General features: G+C 41.4%; 1 protein-coding gene across 9 annotated transcripts; it reads right to left on the bottom strand.

Annotated features, from left to right (window-relative positions):
- Positions 1-519: 519 nt before the first annotated feature.
- LOC125520751 (uncharacterized) lies at positions 520-15684 on the bottom strand. Of its 9 annotated transcripts, none has more exons than XM_048685759.2 (24): positions 15414-15684; positions 9470-9666; positions 9113-9365; positions 8709-8931; positions 8473-8593; positions 7779-8375; positions 7162-7182; positions 6993-7063; positions 6574-6628; positions 6425-6461; positions 6027-6346; positions 5066-5197; positions 4832-4980; positions 4612-4698; positions 4330-4465; positions 3619-4059; positions 2736-2800; positions 2564-2618; positions 2356-2392; positions 1935-2251; positions 1695-1826; positions 1424-1569; positions 1170-1241; positions 520-902 (listed from the first exon to the last, which is right to left on the bottom strand). In XM_048685759.2, the coding sequence occupies exons 2-24, from the start codon at positions 9629-9631 to the stop codon at positions 662-664; spliced, it is 3870 nt and encodes a 1289-aa protein (XP_048541716.2). In that variant the 5' UTR covers positions 9632-9666; positions 15414-15684; the 3' UTR covers positions 520-661. The 9 variants fall into 9 exon arrangements, with proteins under 9 accessions (XP_048541716.2, XP_048541713.2, XP_048541714.2 ...); XM_048685756.2 differs by having other exon boundaries at positions 9470-9662; XM_048685757.2 differs by having other exon boundaries at positions 3619-4056; positions 9470-9662.
- Positions 15685-23228: the final 7544 nt, after the last annotated feature.

The raw sequence follows: 23228 nt of genomic DNA, 5'->3' as shown, positions 1-23228 counted from the left end.
GGGGAAAGAAGAGAGTGGGAGGAGGGGGAGAATTGAAGGAAGAAGGAAGAAATGAAGTGGAAGAGGAAGGAGAAGGATGGGGGAAGAGGAAGAAGGAAAGGTGGTAGATATTTTGACCGGCGAGCTGAGCAGCAGTGAGGGGCATGAGCCCACACTAGTGCTAGGTGCAGTAGTTGTAGCGTGGGTCTTACGAACCCCGCTGCTGCTAAATGGGGCCCACCAGTTGGCTCCGTGAAAGGGTAGTGGTAGCGCGGGTAATCGGCCCGCGCTACAGCTACAAGGTTAGTTGTAGTACGGAGCTTATACCCAGTGCTGCTACTATGGCTAGACCTGGGGCATCGTGGGGCCCACTTATCAGTAGCGTGGCCTTTGATCACCCGCGCTACTACTAAACTGTACCTGTAGCGCTTTCTTATAACCCGCGCTACTACTACATAACAGTAGCATGGGTCTATTACCCAGCCCTATACGATCTACCTATAATGTATTTCCTAGTAGTGTTGGGTTCAAAACTCGATCTCGATTGTTATGGCACCCGATCTATAATATCTCTCGGTTCTCGTATGTGATTTACAGCAAGAGGCAACAAGGAAGGGGATTGCGAAGGAGACTAGGGACAAGTGACAACCAAGTTTCATAACAGACACCTACTCCCTCTAGGCTAAGTAGCCTCTTGGTAGGTCGAAGCACTAGTCGAGACCCTTTTCCGCTTGGATTGGGTTGGGCCAACTCCCCCTTCCTTGTCGCTTCGGTGCTTCGTAGTGGTCATGACGTTCACCCCTCTTCCAATGACGGCGTCCTCTATCCCAAAAAACGCGATGGATTCCTCTGCGTCTGATGTTAGGCCCCAGCTTTGGCAGGGTTCCATAGTAACTATGGCGTTCTTTTGCCCAATCACAATCCTGCAAGCAAAAGATAATCCGCTTCACACGTTTGCTATCGTAGGCAATTGGAATAAAAATATTCAAAATTGTGGCATGATATAAACTCTATGGAGCTGGAAGTCCGGATCAAATTGTACAGATGCATGCAGGTTTATGTTTGAACAAAGGAATACTTGATTTATAATTAGTGGGACTAAGTTATACCAACAAAGCATGCGGCGACGCAACTCAATCTCATGTAGCCCGAGTTAGTGGAAATGAAATAAGACTAACACAGACATGTACCTTGGTGAACCACTCAAACAAGTGAGACCGACAACGGGTCCACCGCCGCCCAAATTAATTGTTCCCTTGAGCCTGTTGAACATGGAGCAATTTCTTCAAATTTCGTAAGATGACAACTAAAACTACATATATGCAACATAGGCACGTCCGTTTTACACTTTTAATATCAAAATCGATGACAGCATTAGTTGACGTTTATGTACAACATGGGACGCGGTTCTAGTTTGGAAGGGTATTTATAATGTCATGATTACCTGAAATTAGTGGAGCTCCACACCTGAACAATGCCATGTGCTGTTCCTGTAATTAGAACTGGAAGGTTTGGGTGGACAAGGACGCAAAGAACTGGAGACGTAGCTTCCAGTGTATGAATGCACTCCCTTTTCTGCAAGTCCCAGATCTGATTTCAAAGAAACATAGTGTATGGACTTTAGCATCCCGGCCTCTCCAACTACCATTAACGTAATGCACCTACTGTATTCATTAGCTAGTATGGTGTTTGATGGCAATGGCACATACACATACCTTGGCAGTGCAATCCTCAGAGCCAGTGATCAAACTCTGTTCATCTCCATGTGTGATAAAATCAAGGCAGTTTACAACATCCATATGCCCAAGCAAAGAATATTCAGAGACGGGAGAATCAAGCCTCCAAACCTGAACAACAATATACTCAGCAGAGGATTTAAGGTCTAGTACTAGTAGAATTTACCTTCATAACGTCAAAGTTTAGACCGCAAAAAGAAGAAATCTGGCCAGACAAACCTTTACATCGCCATCCAGAGAACCACTTGCAAAACTGTTGGCTTCCCTTGGGTTAAATTTGACCGTCGTTAAGTCATCCAAAAATGTTTCTGTGCACTTCCAGCTCAAGTCCCAGTCTAAAAGAACAGTGTCCAGTGACAAGACATATGGTAGGGTTGGATGAACTGCTAGTATGGGAGTTATCATGATACCACCAGGTTCAACACTCCTGATCTTTTCTATTTTCGTTACACATGCACAGTCGTACACATGGAGGTCACCAAGAAGTGTCACAGCAACAATCCATTTCCTTCTTGCAATAAATTTGACGCAGATGACTGCAACGGGAGAGGAAATTACTCCATCACCCATATATCGATCAAAATGTATATATGATACAATTTTAATTGTTACTCCCCCATACGCAATTCAGAAATAGTACCTGCATAATCTGAGACTTTAAACGAATTCATCGGGTACTGCATGCCATAGAAAATGACTTCATTAGTTGAATGGTAAATGCCAAGGTGTACACTGTGACTTCCCAACATATATACATTTTGATCGATCGTTTGTTGCGATGACCATTTATATTTAGTAGCATTATATTTTTCAAAAGATTAATATATTCAGGGAATTCAATAGCTTGCCTTCATCTCATGGTTCCATGCATGAGCATACCCAGTACAATGACCTGTTAAAATCCTGTGTGACAACATAAATTAATTGTAGGATCTAATGACATCCAACACGTCACTTGAACGACCGAATGGAAATATGCACATTCCCCATATTATGGTAGCTACCAATATATGCACTCACCATGGCTCTGTTGGATGTGCATCCAGGGAACACACATTATCAGGATTATACTTCACCAATATGTCCTGATCCAGCAAAACACTAGTCAACATCAGGAACAATAGCTAAAATTTTGTTGGATGACACATATACGCAAGTCGACCACATATGGCGGGCCCATTGTTGGTCGAATTGCCAGTAGGAAAGCAAAAGCAATCAAGAGAAGTCAAGAGGAATAGAAGTGCATCTCAAGTTAGCGTAGAGTAAAATGTTTCTGCGAAATGGAGTAAATTGGGCGCCACCAGTGTAGTGCTGACAAGAGACCTAGGTTGGGTACCCCACTCGTGGGTTGCCCATATCCAGCTGTGAACAGAAAGATTACTAGCACTAATGTTCAATCAGGGTCCCCTTTAGTGATCCGACACTGACTATCAATGTAGCACCTCCCACCCACCCACGCCCCCTTTAGTGATCAGAAGGTGATTCTTGGACAACTTTGAGTAATACACATACCTACAACAAAGCTATTTGCCGATGTGCTAAAGGGGATAAACAACGTCCATACGATGTACACAACTACGCCGGGGTGTTGGGCAACATTGTGTTGCATGCACTTCACCTAGACTGAGCCATTAGCTGTAGATGAGATCTACTGCGGAGGCCGGTATGCGTGCAATTCCTATCACACACACACACACACACACACACACACACACACACACACGATAGACGCAACACTTAACTCTCCAACTCTCTTATGTGAACATTACTTAAGGTTGTGTGCATCTTAACTATGAAGCGGCGGGGTGTCGCTCATTATACTTTGTATCCATTTGATGCTACATTCTGAGTTAATAAAAGCGCCCTTTATGGAAAAATGTATTGTGTAGATGAGACAACTCACCTCAGATGCAACTTCTACATCCTTCGCATAAACAGCTTTCAGTGCCACCTCATGCATCATATTAACAAACTCCTTAGCTTCCTCGAAAAATTGATCAGATTCGGATTGGTCTTTGAATAAGCTGATGTGCTTGTCTCTTAATATATTGCTCTGAATAACGAGATCAAAGTCTGTTGCTTCCTTTTGCTTCATCTCCTCTTTCATTGTGACAATCAAAGTGCAAGTGGATCTACAAGACACAATGCCATATAACGGCAGCTTTGTGAAGCACCATGGGGACGTACCGCTCTTGTCGACGAGTCTAAATCCCACATTTTCGTCTGTGTTGTTTGTTAGGTGAAGTGAGCACGGGATGGGCTCATTGGGACAGTAAGGGAAACGGAGTTCCGGCGGGTGGACGTCAAGTATATGTAGTTTGCTAATTGACCCTGTGATGTCCTGCTAAATAGATGAATGATTGGATAGCCAAGTAAGAGTGCGCACAATTGGTGTGAGCTTATTAATACCTACCTATTAAATCAATTTGAATTTAGAAACAAAATTGAGTTGAAAAATCAATATGATAGATCGATGGACATTGTGGAAATAACGTAAAACTAGACAAGTCAACCATGTGCATAAAAGCTCTCAACTTTCCAGAGATTGGAACGTACAAAACATAGCATTTAATTAATTAACTCATTTCCTCTAAACAAAGATTATTGAACTCACCTTAGACATTGTGTCTCCAGCTTGTTGCCTCCTATCTGTACTTAGCTGCTGCTCACCATAATCCGTTGATCGCTCCTGATAATTCATATTGTCGATATCCATAATTGATACTGTGTTTTGTTTTCCAATCACAATCCTAATATATGATAGATATATAATCATATAAGTCTGGCATAAAAAATAGGAATCTCGAAGAAAATAATAAAAATATATACAGTAGGGAGAAATCTGAACTCTTTAAATAAGCACTTGTGCAGTAAATAAAAAACATGAAATATATACCTTCCCATCACACATGCGAGATGGTAGACAGCTCCAACACAGCCAGTCTTGATAATTCTTTTAAGCATTGGGGGGCATGAATGTATCCTATGGATTTTTTTTTATCAGCAAGTAGAATTGAAATCCAGGCATGATCGAGTACATTTAGTGCACCATCAATAGCTGACCAACTAAGGGTGTGCGTGTGGACACCAGTTATAGTTTCTACATTTTGAATTACCTGCAATTTACGGTGGTCCACAAATAAACAGCACCATCTTTTGAACCTGTAATTAGAGTCTCCAGATTGGGTTGGTATATGACAGACGTGACAGGAGATACAAAAACTTCAAGTGTATATGCACATATCCGGTTCTGCAAATACCATATCTAATTTGGGGAAAAAAAATCAAAGCATGCATTAAAAGATGTAACTGTATTAGCATGTATTTCCATGAGATCAATGGCGGCAGACCTTGACAGTCTTATCATTTGACCCTGTAACCAAAAACTCTTGATCGTGACAAGTGAAGAAAACCAAGCAGTTCACTCTGCCCCAATGCCCAAACAAATCATAGTTTGATCTGGGAGAATCAAGACTCCAAACCTGCAAAACAATAATATATACGTCTGAGTGTGGTTTTTCAGTGATCGAGCTCCATGGCACCCCCGTGAACAGTAAAATCGAAAAATTCTGAAACTTTGTGGCACTGATTATGACCAAATGTTCTACGTGCTTGCAATTTATTGTGGCGAACATTCTAGGTGCTCATATAGAAAATAAGAAAATTGGTGCTCAAACTTGTGTGCACTGTTGAGCAGAACTTGTTTTTTTTGTGTTCAGCTCGTCGGATGTCATATGGGTCAAATTTTGCAAGCACGTAAGACATATGATCATAAACTATGCTTCAAAATTTCAGAATATTTTTATATTTCTTACTATTTGTTTTATTTTACTGTTCATGGGGTACCATGGAGCTTGAGCTAGATTACAACTTTCTGTATATAGGTCATAATGGAAGAAAATTAAAGGTACTCCCTTCATTCCCTTATACAAGGCCACAAACTCAAATTACAGGTACCTAGGTAAAATTTAATGACTATTTTGCAAGCCAATTTTTTTTCTTATTAACTGGGATCATTAATACGCCCGCATGCATGCAAGGAAGGAATGAGAAGGAAGTAGCACAGTGTCATTATGACTACATGCATGCAAGCATTAAATAAGTTGTTAGTACGAGAAAACATCATTAAATTTTGCCTCGGATACTGTTAGTGGCCTTGTATAGATGCAAAATGTATTTTTTATAGTGGCCTTGTATAAGGGAATGGAGGGAGTATATAAGCAACACTTGTCTTGATCATGGTGTGTGTGTGTGTGTGTGTGTGTGTGTGTGTGAGAGAGAGAGAGAGAGAGAGAGAGAGAGACCGCATACCTTCACATGGTAATGATATGAACCAGTAGCAAAGGTGTCATTTGGGTTAAATGCAATAGGAAATTCTGTCGCACTCTGTTCAAATGTCTGTACGCACTCCCAACCCTTATCCCAGTCCCAAAGTTTCATCTGTGTACCCGCAGACAGCAAATACGGCTTGGTTGGATGAACGGCCAGTGACCAGAGTTTCGCAGATCTACCACCAACTTTGAAACTTGCGATCTTGTGCATTTTGTCATAGTCGTAGACATAAATGATACCATGATTTGTCCCAGCAACGATCCATTGTTTTCTTGCAATAAATTTAACGCACTTAATTGCTGCAGTGGGGCGGGAGATTAGTTTATTAGCATGTCAGCTTTCATGATGGAAGTACTAACAGAGGTCAGAAATCATGCCATATTTCGCTGAGACTCTAATTGAATCCCCTTTTCTCTGCGGTATGAAGAAATTATCACCATGTTAGTCAATGGAGACTTGGAGACTAAAGCATGCATACATGCATACCCATGCGGAGAGTCTTTATAAAAATAGGAGTGCTACATGCCTGTTTCTGATAGTCCCAAATGCGAACATGTCCACCATTATCTCCGATTATTATCCTGCCACAAAAAATTAATGGTTTAGTAAATTGTGAAGCATATATGTGCAACATCCCATATGCTCACACGTAAAAGAAAATCTCATTCATGTACTCAGTAAAGAGGTCACATGCCGAATGAAACTATGAACTAGTCGGGGGGGGGGGGGGGGGGGGGGGGATTCCTTAGCTAAATAATACTTGAGACCGTTGTTTTGTTGCATTTGGAAATATCAATCAAAAATTTCATCGAATATCTTGCCATGAATCTAGAGGTGAGGTGCCACATGAATATTCAACGAGTAAATTGATCAAGAAGAAACACTTCGTCTTGACTTCTGTGTGTTAACGCATACTATTTTTCTATGTATAAAGAATGCACTCACCAATGCTTGGTCTGGTTGGTGTCTAAGGAACAGACATGACTGTCATTTGGATTTTTCTTGCATAAGATTATCTGATTCAACAAAGCTATGGTTAGCGTCTGGCCAGGGATCACCTCGAAGTTTAACTACTCGGACATTGGAAACCAGAAATGCAAGATAGAATTCGTACCTTGGTTGTGGGTGAGATTGTCTGCGAAATACATGACCATGAATGCACACGTGTAAATAGTAGAGAACCACCACCACAAAACACATGTGAAGAAAAATCAGAATGTGAAGTAACATTTACACTAGATCAACCTTTCAATTTAAGCAAGCCCAACATGTATATATCTATCTTCCATTAGATAGATTACTAAAGGACTAGAGAAAGAATGGAAATTATTAATTGAGCCAAAAATAATGGCAGTGATTTATTATCCTCATTTATTGTTTTGTCCACCTAATCATTTAATGGAAATATTGAAGTCCAACAATGTTCCCTCAAGAGGTAATTTTGCAACATATTTTTGAGTATCTTGAAAGGCATATCATTGATAATGTGACAATCAAATGTGCTAGCCAACAATTTTCATGGGGGGATAAGTGAAGACGATACAAGGCCAGATACTTTTTTGCATGGTATATGAGTTTTTAAGTTGTAATATTTTCAGTGTATAAAGGATGACTTGAATATCTCAATGTTAACATAAGATTACACAAGAACATACATACAACAACTAACCATGCAAATGGGTGGGTCATCTGGCTAGTTCACCATATTTATACTTATAAGTAATATATTACCTTAGACGACAGAGTTGTAATGTGTGGTGGCTGACTATAAAGTGCTTTCAGTTTCACCTCCTGCACTGCAACCCCCATATCTTGAAAAAACTTGTCTGGTTGGCTTTGGAAAGTGTTAATATGCTCATCATCCCCCAATATTAATGTAGCAGCGTGGAGGATAACATCCATGATATACTTTCGTGGTTGATCTTCTTTCTCTTGTGTTGTCACTATGAGAGTGTAAGGGGTGTTCGGCGGCACAAGGCCATATAATGGTAGCCCTAAGAAGGAGGACCCCATGCTCTTGTCCATAAGTCTAAAGGCGACATGGTTATCGGTGTTGTTTGTAAGCTCCAGTGGGCACGTGATAACCTTGTTGGGCTCAAAGGGGAAGCAAAGCACAAACTGATGAAGGAGAAGAAGATCGTTTGTCCCACCTGCTGGGATTACATGTGCACTACATTCTAGTTCAGCAAGCCTTATGATTATATGCTTCATACTAGCTGGTCTCTTTGCTGGGTCCGCTTCCGTGCACTCTATCCCAATCTCTGCACATACTCGTATTTGTTCCCACTGCAATGTATCCAACATCTCATTACTCCAAATCTCAAGTACCTAGGAAATTGCAACCACGATTACTTTAAGAAATGAATATGTAACATAACTATTTTAAAATTTGACTTGAAATAGTGACATACACAGACGTGCTTACATTCTCAACAGTTTGATACCCCTTCTTTCCAGTCAACAGCTCTATAATTATAACACCAAGACTATATAAGTCAAACTTGTGTGTGATTTCACCTCTGTAGAATTCAGGTGCCAAATATCCCCTAAAATACATTTAGTCTCATCGTCAATTTTGTAATATGCAGAACAAGTGCAATATAAATAAATTATATCTGAAATTGTCAAAGATTTAGAGTTCAACAACTTTAGTTGGCTTACAGTGTTCCACACACATTATTTGTAACGGCCCGGGTCTGGTTCTCCTCAAAACACCTTGATAATCCAAAATCAGTAATTTTCGGCATCATATCTTCATCCAATAATATATTTCCGGGTTTGAGATCTAAGTGCAGAATTCGTTTTTGGTGAAGATAATTTAACCCTTCGCATATCCCTTTTATTACTTGGTAGCACTTTCTCCATTCAAGTTTTCCAGATGAATCTACAAAAGGGATTTGAGAAATGGTAATGAATTTAGTATATATCTGAGACACTTTACTTCCTTTGTTTTGGAACTTAATATAATATATCACAGGATAAATTATTTCAGTTGTATGCTTGAGTAGCTCAAATCCACCAAGTAATATCCAGTGAAGAAAACTAGAATGGAAACATGAACGTACCTGTAATATATGCATCAAGACTCCCTTTAGGTAGATACTCAAAGCAAAGCAATCTTTGTTGTACATCTGCCATAACCATTTTCCCGTTGTAGTTTTCCATATTCCCTTGTGTGTCAGAACAGTATCCCAAAAAATGTACGATGTTCTTGTGCTTTACCTTTATCAGACATTCGACCTCTCGCTGGAATTCCCTCTCATACATATATGTGTTGGATAACCTCTTTATGGCAACAACCTCATTCTCAAGCATTGCCTGCAGTAGTGAGATCGTGCAAGGATATTATTAAGTTTACTTTCATATAAAGTTTGATAAAATCAGGGTTAGAGTGTGGGGATCGTAAGAGTTTTTAGTAGTACCTTATAAACCACTGCAAAGCCACCTCTTCCAATTTCCAACTTATCAGAAAAATTATGTGTGATTTTCTCCAAAAGTGAGAACGGCAGGGCCATGGCCTCTGCATTTTCATCAAGTAGCATGCACTCCAGCTCAATTTCTGTTATACCACCTCGGCGATCCATAGGGCACACGGCTAGTAGCAACTCGGTTACCCTAGCTTGAAACAAGGGAGAACTAGTTTTGTGAGGCCACTAACTACATCAAACTAACTTCCCAATTGCTCAAGTAATTAAGTAGTAATAATGAAATACATATTTAGAGCAGCACATCATCTGTTGTGTATATACACAAACTGAGAATGGGAAACAACATTTCCCATATATACTAGACAAACTGAGAGAAGAAATATGTGTCGGGGGCGGGAGGAGTTCTCTGCGGTGTTCTATCAGAGGGTTTGGAAGGTTATCAAAGGGTTTTGATGCCAATATTCGCTGACTTGTACAATGGGAGGTTGACATTGTTTAAGCTGAATTATGGTTGTATTTGTTTTGTGAAAATGCTACATCCACGGGCTCCTACGAAGAGCCCAAGTAAACTTCCTATCTAACTCACTATCCCCCACACCCCCTGACCCCCCCCCCCACCCCACCCCCCCCCCCCCCACCCCACCCCCCCCCCCCCGCGCGGATTTTCAGGGGGTGGGCCCCTCACATGTTCCCACGTTAATTATTACGTTAATCACATAATTATGATTACGTAGGTGTACCATTACTCATTTGCTTTGCTACCTATAAAAGAGTAGATTCAACCATTCATGCCTATATATGGGGAAAGTAGTGGCTGAACCCACCCTCGGTGCACCCACGCAAGAAATCATACAAAAATAATTGAGTTGAATCTGCTCTTTTATAGGTAGAAAAAATCTGAAACTTTTTGCAAATGAGTATCAACAAATATTAGAGGCTCTTTCCAAGTTTGGTTCTCAAATGACATCCGAACAGAGCTGTACAAAAAAAGCAAATTCACAAATTTTGGTCAGATAGTACACGTACATTTTGAGTATTTTTGAATATTTTAGCCGAAGTCAGCACAAATAGGCTAACACAGTCGCATGGAAAGTGTTTCGTCCGACAAACTCAACTTCCATGCTAGGAAGTCACATCCTGGAAGGAGTTGTTATTCTGCATGAGAAAATTCATGGGACGCACTCTGAGAACTTCGATAAAGTTATCTTAAGGTTGATTTTGACAAGGCCAATGGCATGTTCAAACGACAAGATCAAATAGCCACTCTTGCAACAAGCTATGCAGATGAAGTTTTCGCGCCTCCAAGATGAAATTCCACAAAAATGAGCTCTTCTGCTCTGGTGAGTTTAAAAAAGTTGAGCATCATTATAAATAACTTTCCAGTTGTGAGTTGAATCTCTACCATTACGACACCTAGGAATCCCAATTCATTACGCGAGGTGTTGAATAGAGAGTAAGGGCATGAAGGACCGAAAAAAGCATAATAATTGGAAGGGAAGGCTCCTATCGTATTTGATAATTTATAATAAGGGCTGCGTTGTCATAATGAAGATTGTTCTCACCAGTCTTTGATATTTTATTCGATCCTTCATTCAAATACGCAAGGAGGTACAAAAATGTTGGATTATTGTGGATTCATATTATTTTGGCAATCCGATGAGCATAAACGAACCTCGTTAATACTGGACTTACCTTCCAAAGATTTATATTTGGAAAATTAAAGTACTGCTTAAATTAAAGATTTATGTGATTGTGGGACTGAGATGCTGTCTTAACGAAAGACAACTTGGCAAAACATAGATAGCAAGCGAGCAAAAAATGTCATTTTTGTGATCAGGAGGAAACAACAGATCGTATGTTCCTTTCATGGCAATTTTCCACCCTCTTCTTGTGCACCATTATCGCTTAACAGCAACAACAACAAAATTGGAAACTGATTGTTAGGGTTTAACACAAACTTAAAGCTCAGATCCATGTGTGAGTTTGTGATTTATTGTCGGCGATCTAGAATTACTTCGGCGAGTGTGCTTTTAGCTGACCGAAACTTCTAATTTTCTTTTTGCAGCTTAGCTACAGGATGGGTCCATATATGGTGTTCCCTGTGGTATTCAGAGGCTGGAGCGTCCATAGTGACTAGGTGCAGGCAATGAGAGATGATCATGCGAGCTATGTTCAATTTGTTTGGATGGTGCTCCTATAATGTGGTATGTTTTACTCGATACTTCAATCAAAATGGTTGTGTGTAACAAATAATTCAGGGGCCGGAGCAATGCCCTCCTTTTCAAAGAAAAACATGTTCGTTTGTGTCATACGCTGCTACATGTGAAAGTTAGTGTAGCAATATTGTAGTTTTAGCTCAAAAAATTGAATTTGGAACTTATCCCTGGAGGAAAATACCTATTGCAAAACAAAATTTTGGATGCACCAACGAGAAAAGATGCCGAACCTTCATCATCTCCTATCATTACTACCTCCATCCAGGTTTTAAGGGCCATCCGGCCAAAACTCCAGGACCAAGACGCCTTTTGGACATTGCCACAAAAAGCACTAACTAATTGAGAGCCCACGTCCTGTTGATTCTGTGCCAGACCCTCCTATTAGAGCAGTGACAATAATAGAGCCAACTGTTGCCTAAAGCTTATTGACATGTCATCTATAATTAATCTAATAGCCCGTACGTATAACTATAAATATGTATTGTTTTATTAATACATGACCAGATCACAATTTTATAGTTGCATATATATTACTTTATTAATACATGACCCACCACACAGTTGTATAGTTTCATATGTATTACTTTATTAATACATGATCCACCTTAGAATTTTATAGTTTCTTGAAGCCTGTTCAGCTGTATCTTAGAGCACGTACAACGAGGTGATGAAAGCGAGCTGTAAAACTCCAAATATTATACTTTTGTTGAGTTGGAACAGAGGGAAGAGGAAAAGAGAAGAGAAGCGGGCTACTAGTTCACAGCAGGCTGTAGCACGTATTTTTAGAGACTTTGTGAGAAAATGATGTGGGCCATGTATCAACAAATTAGTACTCCCTCCGTCACAGTTTATAAGGCGCGCATCAGAAATCTCTAGGACTAAGGTGATCCATGATTGGCTCCAGTTTCCTTTCCTCTCAGACTGAAAAATAGTTGCGTAAATTAAACCACATCGCCTAATTAGCTCAGAAATCAATGTACAGTATACCACCCGGCCAGTAAACGAGTCGTCCGCATGCATGCAGTGGTGGAGACCAATTCCCACCCGTGTGCACACCCAGCCGTTCCCACTATGCATGCAACCAAGTACGCCTGCCTAGTACTAGTAGTCTAATTAACTAGTACTCTAAGGAGTAAATGCCAACGCGCCTTAAACCTCGCATATTTTGGAAATGCATGTAAACGAAAGTGTGCCTTATAAACTGTGATGGAGTACATATTTATACCCAACCATCATACAAGCCGGCTATAAGCATGGCGATAAATGACATGACAATAACATAAACTCCCTCTGTTCCTACATATACTCCCATAGTGTAATTTTTTAAGAAACTTATATTTAGGAACGGAGGGAGTAGTTAGCAGCTGGCTATGTGTTAACCATGCTATTAGGGTGTGTTGGGCATATTGGCCTGGCCTGGAAGCTGCCTGAGACGTGTCTGGGTGGTGTTTGGTTTGCAACCTGAAATCTGAGACACATGCCTGGCCTGGTGGTCACCTGCTCTTGATTAGCCTGGCCAGTTCTCAGGCAACTTGTTTAGCCTGGTCCAAGCGGATGGAACCGGACGCCTGGGTTTCAGGTATCTTGTTTAGCCCGTACTTGATACGTGCATGCTATACACCCGGTCACATCACACTGCCAATCTGTAATTTTTAATGTTTAAACATTTCTCCCAGTCCAGGCTTCCAACCAAACAACACATACACACATGCCTGGCCAGGCAAATTTCTTCTTTTTCCCGGGCCAACACTTGGCATTGATTTTTCCCAGGCATGAGGTCCAGGACCTGAACCAAACAGACCTTAGACTATCCACAATGAGAGTAATATAGGTGATAACATCACACATATTTATACAAAATAGATGATGTGACATGTAATTAATGAAAAAAGAGAAAGATGTGGTAACATAGCTAGTTACTACTATCTCCGTCCGGGTTTATTGGTTCCCATTGTATTTAGTGCCAAATTTTGACCGTAGATTAAACTAACAAAATGTTCACGCACATCGCCAAACATTATATTTTTGAAAACTATGTTCAAATACGAATCCAATGAGATAATTTTTCTTGACATGCATTAACATTTTGTTAGTTAAATCTTTAGTCAAAATTTGGCACAAACTATAAGGGGGACCTATAAACCAGGACGGAGGTACTAGTAGTATGAATAACATCACACATACCAAAACAAGATGAGTTTACAACTTAAAAAATGAAGTGTTGCATGACACCATATTACTTTCCATTGTGGAGGTAGTAACATAGAGTAGTAACATATGCATGTTACTACTCTAAGTTACTCCCCACTGTGGCTAGTCTTGGTCTACAACCCTTTTTCAGCCTCTTCATCAACTAAGTTAAATATAACATTTAAATTTTATAATCTACTTAAAATTCTAGGCACTAGCCCATGAAAGCGCACGGATTGGCTGCATGCTTTACTTTTGGATTTAGATAACCCACGATAGTTTTCTCTCCTCTCGTTGCATGGCTCCGCTAGCATTAATTACCGAGAGCATGAACGAATTACAAGGAGCTCGTGATTTGGATGGGACCTAAAAATATGGGTGCGGTTGGATGGCTAGCTGGCCTAATTAATAATCTGGGGCGGAGGGAGTACTACTATATTGGTGCCAGAGCATGGAGCCGAACATGCCCCTTTTTTTAGTCACAAGCCAAACATGCCCTAATTAAATACAAGGAGTAGCACATTTATCAATTGATAACCAAAAGGGTTAGAGCATTTTCCTGATCTTACATAAGACGAGCTATTCTCAACCACCATATGCATGCTGACAACCTAACAAGAAACTGTTTAGTCTCTTGCTGATCCAATCAACTAAGCAAGTGGCCAACTAATCCTCAAACTTATCCCGACCTATCGGTGTTTGCGTTTCAACAAAACTGACACACATGCACAGCGATTGATTACATTAAATTAATCCATTAACTACTAGGCTATCTCTTGTTTCCTTGAAGCATAGGCATATACTCCCTCCGTCTAGGTGTGTAAGTCATCTTACGAAAATCAAATAATTCTAAAACACTTAGGCGCGGTACATTAACTCTCATCTCGTTTCTTGTTTCGTGACATATCAACCAATAAGAGATGTGGGTCATGCATGCTTTAAATGATTTGAGACTACCAAACACGACATGCATTGGTCAGTTCGTTGCATGCATTGTTATTAATTAGCAAAAACACATTAAGATGACTTACACACCTAGATGGAGGGAGTATATAAAGTGCTGTATGAGATAGTACTACTAACAATTCAATAGTCTTCCCTCAAAAAAAAAGTATTCAATAGTCAAAAAGGTGCTATGGAACAGAGACAGCATATCTGTTCAACACTATTCGCCTTTTGCTTTTCATACTTTTTTTAAAAAAAGTAGGGGGTCCAGACTGCATTGAAGTACATATTACAAAAGGACCCAACAGAAAAACAAACTACAGAACAGTCCCTGACTTTTGCAGAAAGGAGCCCCTAGAGAGAATGAAAAGAGCAATCGGGTACAAGACAGCTTCCTATCGGATTCAATCACGACGACTCCAGGGATAAAACCACTTGGGCCGCCGTGATCTCTTGCTTCGGCTCCAGTAGCCAAGCTCACCGGAAAAGGAAGACATGGACTCCGAGCAGAAAATTGATAGTAAACATGTAGGAAGCTGCGATCATGAACCAGAGCATGCGTATAAGAGAATATGCAAGGCAGTTACCTTACCTGGACCGGCCGGGAAACAAAGTGTTTCAGATGTTGCCTTCTCTTCTGACTTCTGAGCATACAAATGAAGGGAGGGAGAGGCACGCGTACCAGCTCGCGGTCCGTATGGTTGCCGTCAGGAGATCTGAAGCTTGAACGGCTGTGAGGAAGCACCACCGTCCGCCGTGGTTGCACTCGCACGAGGCGGCGCTGCTGCTGCTGCCTAACTCTATCTGCTCGGTGACTATTTTGGGGGCTGGGCTGGGCTGGTTTTGGATGCGAGCCGGAAACTTGGGTTAAGTAGGAGTATGTAACCGTGCGTGTGACCTGAGGTGCCAACTACTAAGACTACCCAGCCAGTTACTATCGAGAGTAACATATAAGTGGTATCATGTAACACTTCATTCATTAGGTTGTAAACTCATTTTGTCTTACATTTGTGATGTTATCCATAGTGTGAGTAAGACTTCCCATAGTGAAGAATAACTTAGATTATTAATATGCATATGTTAGACTGTTCACAGTGAGAGTAACTTCATCCGTAACATATGTCTAACTCAGCAAATTTATTTATGTGGTAATGATGTAATGAGGAGAGAGGTGAATTGAGTAACGTAGCTAGTTACTCATATTATGGATAACATCACACATACTAAGACAAAATGAGTTTTTAACTTAATAAATGAAGTGTTGTATCACACCACACATATGTTAGTCCTCATGATAGAGGTAGTAAGGAAAGTACGCCTACACGTGACCCCCGCGTCGCCCCCCGCCTGGGCGACTCGGGCGCATCGGCAATCCCAACCGCCGGGCTGCCGCAGATCCCGTGCTTTCCTCCGTCACCGATGGAGGAAGCCAGCGGGCAAAGCCTGGTGGCCGACGGCGGTGGCGGAGGCTCCCTTCCCTCCCACGCAGGTTTGGGTGATGCGGGCCATCCATGGGCGTGGGGGCACCTGCCCAGATCTGGATCGCTGGCGGCGCGACGTCTCTCCGGCGGCGGCGCGACATCTCTCCGGCGGTGGCGCGACGTCTCTCCGGCGGCGGCGCGTGGCGGCGACATGGTGGTGGGCAGTGGCGGCGGTGCTGCAGGGTCGACGGGGAGGACTGGTGGTGCGGCTGTTGGCGGCGACGTGCGGGTTGGCTGATGCAGCCCGTACATGTGGTCGGCTGGCGGCTGCGTGGAAGGTCCAGCGAGGGGCGCCAGAGGCCTCTGCTGGCGATCTGATGGATCTTTTGGATCGGATCCGGTCTTCACATCGGATCCGCCCGGCGGTCTACTACGGATCTCTGCCGACTAGCGGCGCGTGGAGGGGCCGGTGAGGAGATGCTGGATATCCGCCGGAGTACCAACGGCGACGTACGTCTTCGTCGCGAGGTTCTGCTAGGTTCCAGCCAGCCGCGAGATCAGGACGACGTGTGTTCTGGTGAAAATTACGCCTGACTGTGGTCTTGGCGGACGATGGCGGCGTCTCAGATATCGTTCCCTTCTTGAGGCATCATCGTTGCAGGTCACGTCAACCTGATCGGGAAGTTCCGAGGGAAACCCTTGATCTGGGCCTACCGGATCGGACGATGACGACGCTTTCGATGTCGGTCTTCCTCCTGGGGGCATCGTTTTGGAGCAAATGTTGGTTGGAGGGGAATAATAGGAGGAGCGATGTTTCATCTTGCCCATTGATGACGGCGGATCTCGGCAGCGTGGCGCAGTGGAGACTCGGCGCCCGATGCGCGGAGATGGACTCGCGCAGGAGGATGACGCTGTCTGGCATCGTGTCGTCGGCAGCAGCTAGATCAGGCAAGGTACATGCAGCAGTACAACTCTGAAGATGGATTGGTGGCAGGTGGCTGCGGCGGCCTCATACCCGATAGGCGTCCTGGTTGAGGAGCACGCCGGACTGGTGGGTACCCATACCCAGCAGGCGTCCTAGTTGGGACCTCAGGTCTTAGATGTTAGGTTTGGCCGCGATGTCTATTTGGTATTAGGCCAGACTATCAGCGCCCCTTCATCAATTGGATAGGAGTAACAACAGATTTTGCATAGATGGTTGCTTTAGTCATACTGTTGTATGACTTTGCAAGGTCTTGTTCAATAATTAATAAAATGGTTGTATGGATTGTCCAGATGCAGAGGTCGGGGGTCTTCCTCTTTTTCTAAAAAAATGTTGCTACCTCTATACAAGCATGGTTAAAAGTATAGCCGGCTGCTGGCTATATGATTTTGCCACGTCATCTACACCCTATCTTATAGCCAGCAAGTATAATAGTTACTTGTAAATATGTACTACTTTGTTCATACATGGTCCAACTTCCTCTCTCACATATTATCTACGAGCGTGTGCTATAGTCGGCTGTTAATCAGTAGCCCTCTTCTCTCCCTTACAACTCATCAAAAATACAATATTTAAAGCCTTACAACCCATCTACGTCATCCTATTGTACTTGCTCTACTGTGGAGTAACATATGTGTGGTTTAATGAAACACTTCATATACTAGGTTGTAGACTCATCTTGTCTTTGGTATGTGTGATGTTACCCATAGTGTGTAACGACCCGGATTTGGTAAAATCCAAGTCTCCATGCTTACTGTGCTATCCCTGGATCATAGCTAGCACACACAGTAACAAAAAGGAATATCAGTAAGACATACATCATTCTACTACAACGGTAGATCCAGATATATATACAAATCATACCTTAGGCACAGCTCAAGCTGGTAGATAATACAACGGAATTATACGTAGTCACTAAGTTAGGCTCCATCAACGCCACTGGGATCGTTGAGTGTAGACCATAACCCTATCGTCTCTTAATCTGTCAAGATCTGCACATGACAGGTGCAGGTGAGTACGTGGAATGTACTCGCAAGTCACGAAGGAAAGTTTAACAGAATATATATGCAGGGTAAATATTGGTGGAGGTTTCCTTTGCATAAAGCCAATTTTCTCCTATGCTAAATTTTGTAAACTACTTTTGGAACAGAAATAGTTTTTAGTATAAAAAGTAGGAGCGAGACACTTGGATATATGCACCAGTGCTCAGTCTCCAACATAGTTAAAAAACATACATAGGTTGAAGTGAAACACATTCACTGTGCTCATTCCTCAACTTTAACCCTTAAAACAGATTTTTAGAAAAGAGAGGGGAGATTCTTCTTCGTTCCAAGTCTTCAGTTGCTCAAATTGCCCGTAACCGGGGGCACGGCTAATCGATTAGGTTAAACCCTCTGCAGAGGTCGTACACGTTCCCCACAAGACACAACCAACCCCGTTTATCATTACACACTTGGGTGTATGACTAGGAGGAGATTGTGACGAAGCCTTTCCGTAACAGCCCCCTATACTTGACCAAGCCGCCCGCAACTTAGGCAATGAAAGCCCCTCTCCGATGGCGGTCCTGAGGTAAGGGTTTCCCTTTAGTACTAAGCTAAGCCAGAGCCCATAGTAGCATGTGGCTGTACTGGAAGCTACATCAAACCGTACTTGGAAGATCTCATTCCCCTGGACGGCGGTCCCCACCAAAAACCTGTGTGCAAGATCCCAGTCGGGCGCATTCACTGCAAGACCCCGATGGGCGCAATCACTTGTAGATGCTCCCGTCAATACCATTCCGCCTAGGGAATAGATGTAAAATAATATATAGTTTTGTTTTTCAATAGTTTTCACAAAACGTTGCCCCAGAAGAGGCAAGTTTAAAGGTTTAAAATAAGTTTTGTTTTCATCCCACCCATTTTATGCAAGCATGGCCAAGCATGGTGGTCAGTCTTGAACCTATGGCTCTAGCTATAAATAGTACTTTGCAAAACCATTATAAAACATGCATAGCATTAAAATTTAAAAAGATATGCATAGTATGAAAATATAGGTCAAAGCACGATCAATTTGCAACTTGCCTTTGGTTTCGCAGTAACAAGGTTCTACCTCCTCGTAGAATTTACCTTCGCACTCGTTGTAATCTAATGCGATAAATAACTCAAGTAAGACGCTCGGCATATCCACATTCACATAACAATGGTGCAAGCAAGCATTCAACATACAATAAAAATCCAAATGAAGATCCAAATAACAACACAATTATTCGGTTGCCACTATCATAATTTCTAGGGCATTGTTAAGGTTGATATAGCACTACTAGGGAAAAGCCTAGCAGCAGCGCGGGTTTTGGGCCTATTAGTAGCGCGGGGGCCGGCGCTACTAATAAGGCGCTACAGCTAACGTATAGCAGTAGCGCGGGTGCGACCCGCGCTACTACTACGTCCTTTAGCAATAGTGCGGGTGCCAACCCGCGCTACTACTAATCTCTAATCTCTGATTTTTTTTGAATTTTTTTTGAAAAAAAAATCGATTTTTTTCACTAATTTTCAAATTTCTGAATTATTTTAACCTCAAATCTCTAATCACCCCTCATCGCTGCTCAATTTAATCTCTAATCACCCCTCATCATTCCAAATCATCTAACTTCCCGGACGGTCACCCATCCTCTCACTACTCCAGCCTGAGCACGCTTAACTTCCGGGTTCTATTCTCCCTCGTTTCCAAGTCTTTTTCGTGACAATAGTAAGATGTCAATCCTATTAACCTCAGCAATTTAGCTTGAGCATGAAGTCACACATTTCACTGTTTGAGTTTGAAACTATTGTTCTAAAAATTTAGTAACACTAATATTTCTTGAATAATTAGTTTGACCATAGTTTGACCAGATTTGACCAAAATTCAAAAAAACTAAAATAATTATTTAGTAACACTAATATTCTTGAATAATTAGTTTGACCATAGTTTGACCAGATTTAACAATAATTAAAAAAACTGAATTTTTTTGCCTCCAGATTTTAAAAGCCCCGTAACTTTTTTTCTGTTAGGTTTTTGAGGATTTTAAAAATGTTTAACGGGGTTCCCGTAACTTTTTGCCTCCAGATCTTAAAAGCCCCGTAACTTTTCGAGTAGATGATTTTTCATATAAAAAACTTTTTCATCCGAGTTAGTATGCAAAAGTTATGTACATTTTTACAAATTCTCGAGAGATTTTGCAAATAAAGTCGAAATTCATATTTGCAAATTTTCCCAACAACTAGACCACATATCACATGGGAAACTTATTTTCTTTTATTTTTTTGACCTTTTCATCATTTTCTTTTATTTTTTTTAAACTGAAAAGGCGATCGGGGGGTAGAGTTTGAAAATGGGATCTTTAGTAGTAGCGCGGTTTTTTACCCCCTCGCTACTACTATGGCACCACTTAGTAGTAGCGAGGGCTAAAAACCAACGCTACTGCTATCAAACTTAGTAGTAGCGAGGTTTTAAAAACCCGCGCTACTACTATGGCATGTCCCGGGGGGCACGGTAGAGACCGCTTAGTAGTAGTGAGGGTTAAAACCCGCGCTACTGCTATCAACTTAGTAGTAGCGAGGTTTAAAAACCTGCGCTACTACTAAGTAGCAGTAGCGAGGGTTTTTAACCCTCGCTACTAGTAAGATTCTGTGTATAGACTTTTCCCTAGTAGTGTAGGATCAGGTGTGGTCTTGAAAGAAAATATGACATAGTCATGTTCTAGGGTCGGATAATATTGATACTAAGTGAGGATTATGGTTTGGAGGGTTGTGAGACCAAGTTCATACGACAAATTTATCACAAGACTATTCGGAATATATGACTTGGGTAAACGGCAATGGTATGGCATAGGTTTCGAGATAAAGGAATTAAATCCATAATCTTGCAACTCTAGATTTTTGTCGTGGTTCAAATGACCAGAGAGGTTTTCTAAGGATCAATCTAAGAGATTTATCCTAGGATTAAATTTTTAGTTCAACGAAGTTTTTAAACGATGACCAAAGAAGGTCAAATTAAGGTGTTGATGATAAAACAGCATCTAAACTATGTTGGAAAACTAATCCATCAGTTCCAACAGAAAGGTTAGGTCCTAAGGTCCAACTTCCATATATAAAACATTTTTATATGATTTACGGAATAAAAGATATAGCAGAAATACCCAATTTCGTATTTAAATAAAAACTAAATTATAGTTTACTCAAAGTGAAATTATATATTTTTATAATAAACTAGAGGTTCCAACGAATCCAAGGATATCTTATTTGTTAAAATCGGACATATGGTTTAGGAGATATGAATTTCCGAAGTTTGGATATTTTCCTGAAAATGAACTACGGGATTAAGAGAGAAGCTCACCGGAGTTGGTCGCCGGTGATGAGGAAGATGGTGATTCGGGCGTGCTCTGGCGAATTAGGAGTGGCGGACGGTGGAGAGATGGTGATGGAGAATTCAATGGACTCTGTAAGGATCTCGGGAGCTTTCTCCTTCACTCCACAGAAGCGGCTGAAGTTGCGCACGGCGGCAGTGAACCTTGGTCCTCGCGGTTCTCGTTCTCCTGCTGCGAAATAGAGAGGGAAAGGGGGTCACCGAGATGCGCATCAACAAGGGAAAGAGAAAGGTGGAGGATTTGGGGTTTGGGGTAGCTCGGTCGCGACGAAATCCTCGTCGGAGAGCAATTGTTCGCGTAGGAGAGCGACACAGAGAGGGGTTTCTGGCTTAGGGATGGTGAGACATGTTGTGCTTTCCGGGGTCCTATTTATAAGCGAAGAGGGGGTCGGTACGGGGGGATCAAGGGAGCTCACCGTGGCCTTTAATGGCTGTTTGTGCAGGAACGTTTCACGGATCCGTTCGTCCAATTAAAGCAACTAAGTTGAGTTTTAATTTCCTGAATGAGTTCTCCTGACATTCCTCTTTAATTTTCGTGTTGGTGGCAAGTTGAAAGGATGGCTGTGGTTAGCACTAGAGGGAGAGGAAGAGGTGGAGATGTCATGCCTGTCTCTCTGTGTTCCTGAAGATTGAACGAACAGAGAGGTAGACGAAGACCAGCGCATGGGCCTGCGCTAAGTGAAAGAGAAATGAGCCTTAGTGGGAAAGGTGGCCCAAGGGCAAAGAGGAAAAAAACAATAGAAGAGATGGATGGGCTAGATGGGCTGATAGAGAGAAAGCATAACTAATAACAATATTAGGCTAGATAATCAATGAATAAATTGCTCGCTCTCTCAGAATTATTATTTAGATCTGAGAAACATGTTCACATATTCTGATTGATTATTTCTGGCCTAGGAAAAGTGGTTTCATAAATAATAAGCAATAATTCTGTGTACGTACATGTTTCGATAATGCACTATAGGCTTCATAATTTTACCAACATAGTTCTTAGTATCTTATGAATGCCAAAAATTCCAAAGAAGAAATATTAAATACTTCCAATCATAGTTCTGGAGAAGTCATATTATGTCCTCTCATTTTTATTTATTTATTTAGTAATTTGGAAATATTTATATGACACTATAACTCCAAATAAGATCCATCTTCAAATAGAAATCCAAATTCAAAAGAACTTAAAATGAAATATTTATTCGCCACATTTTGAGAAAGTCATTTATTCCCACTCCATTTTTTATTTGTGGTTTCAAAATATTTCATAGGTGTCCAAAAGAAAAGCAATTGGATGAAATATTTGGAACATGAATCAAAAGGTTTTAATTTCCCATGAAAATCATAGCAATTCTCTCAATAATATCTTATTATTAACATTCCAAAATTTGGAAAATTTTGGGATATTACAAACTACCACCCTTAAAAGAAATCTCGTCCCCGAGATTTGAAGAGGCTAGCAAGAAATAGGTTAGGGTTTGGGTTCCTTGGGTTACTTCCCGAGGGTTTGGTCATATCATCTAAAGGTTTGCGGTTTATCCTTTTGCCTCCTGTCTTGAGAGAATGTCTTCTATTAATTCAATTCCGTGTATTCCAGTTCTTCAGCATGCCTTTGTCTGAGGCTTTTT

This window comes from Triticum urartu, chromosome 7A (genome assembly GCF_056163025.1).
Source record: "Triticum urartu cultivar PI428250 chromosome 7A, HENAU_Tu73, whole genome shotgun sequence".
Lineage (NCBI taxonomy): Eukaryota > Viridiplantae > Streptophyta > Magnoliopsida > Poales > Poaceae > Triticum > Triticum urartu.
This window is presented reverse-complemented; position numbering and strand designations above follow the sequence as displayed.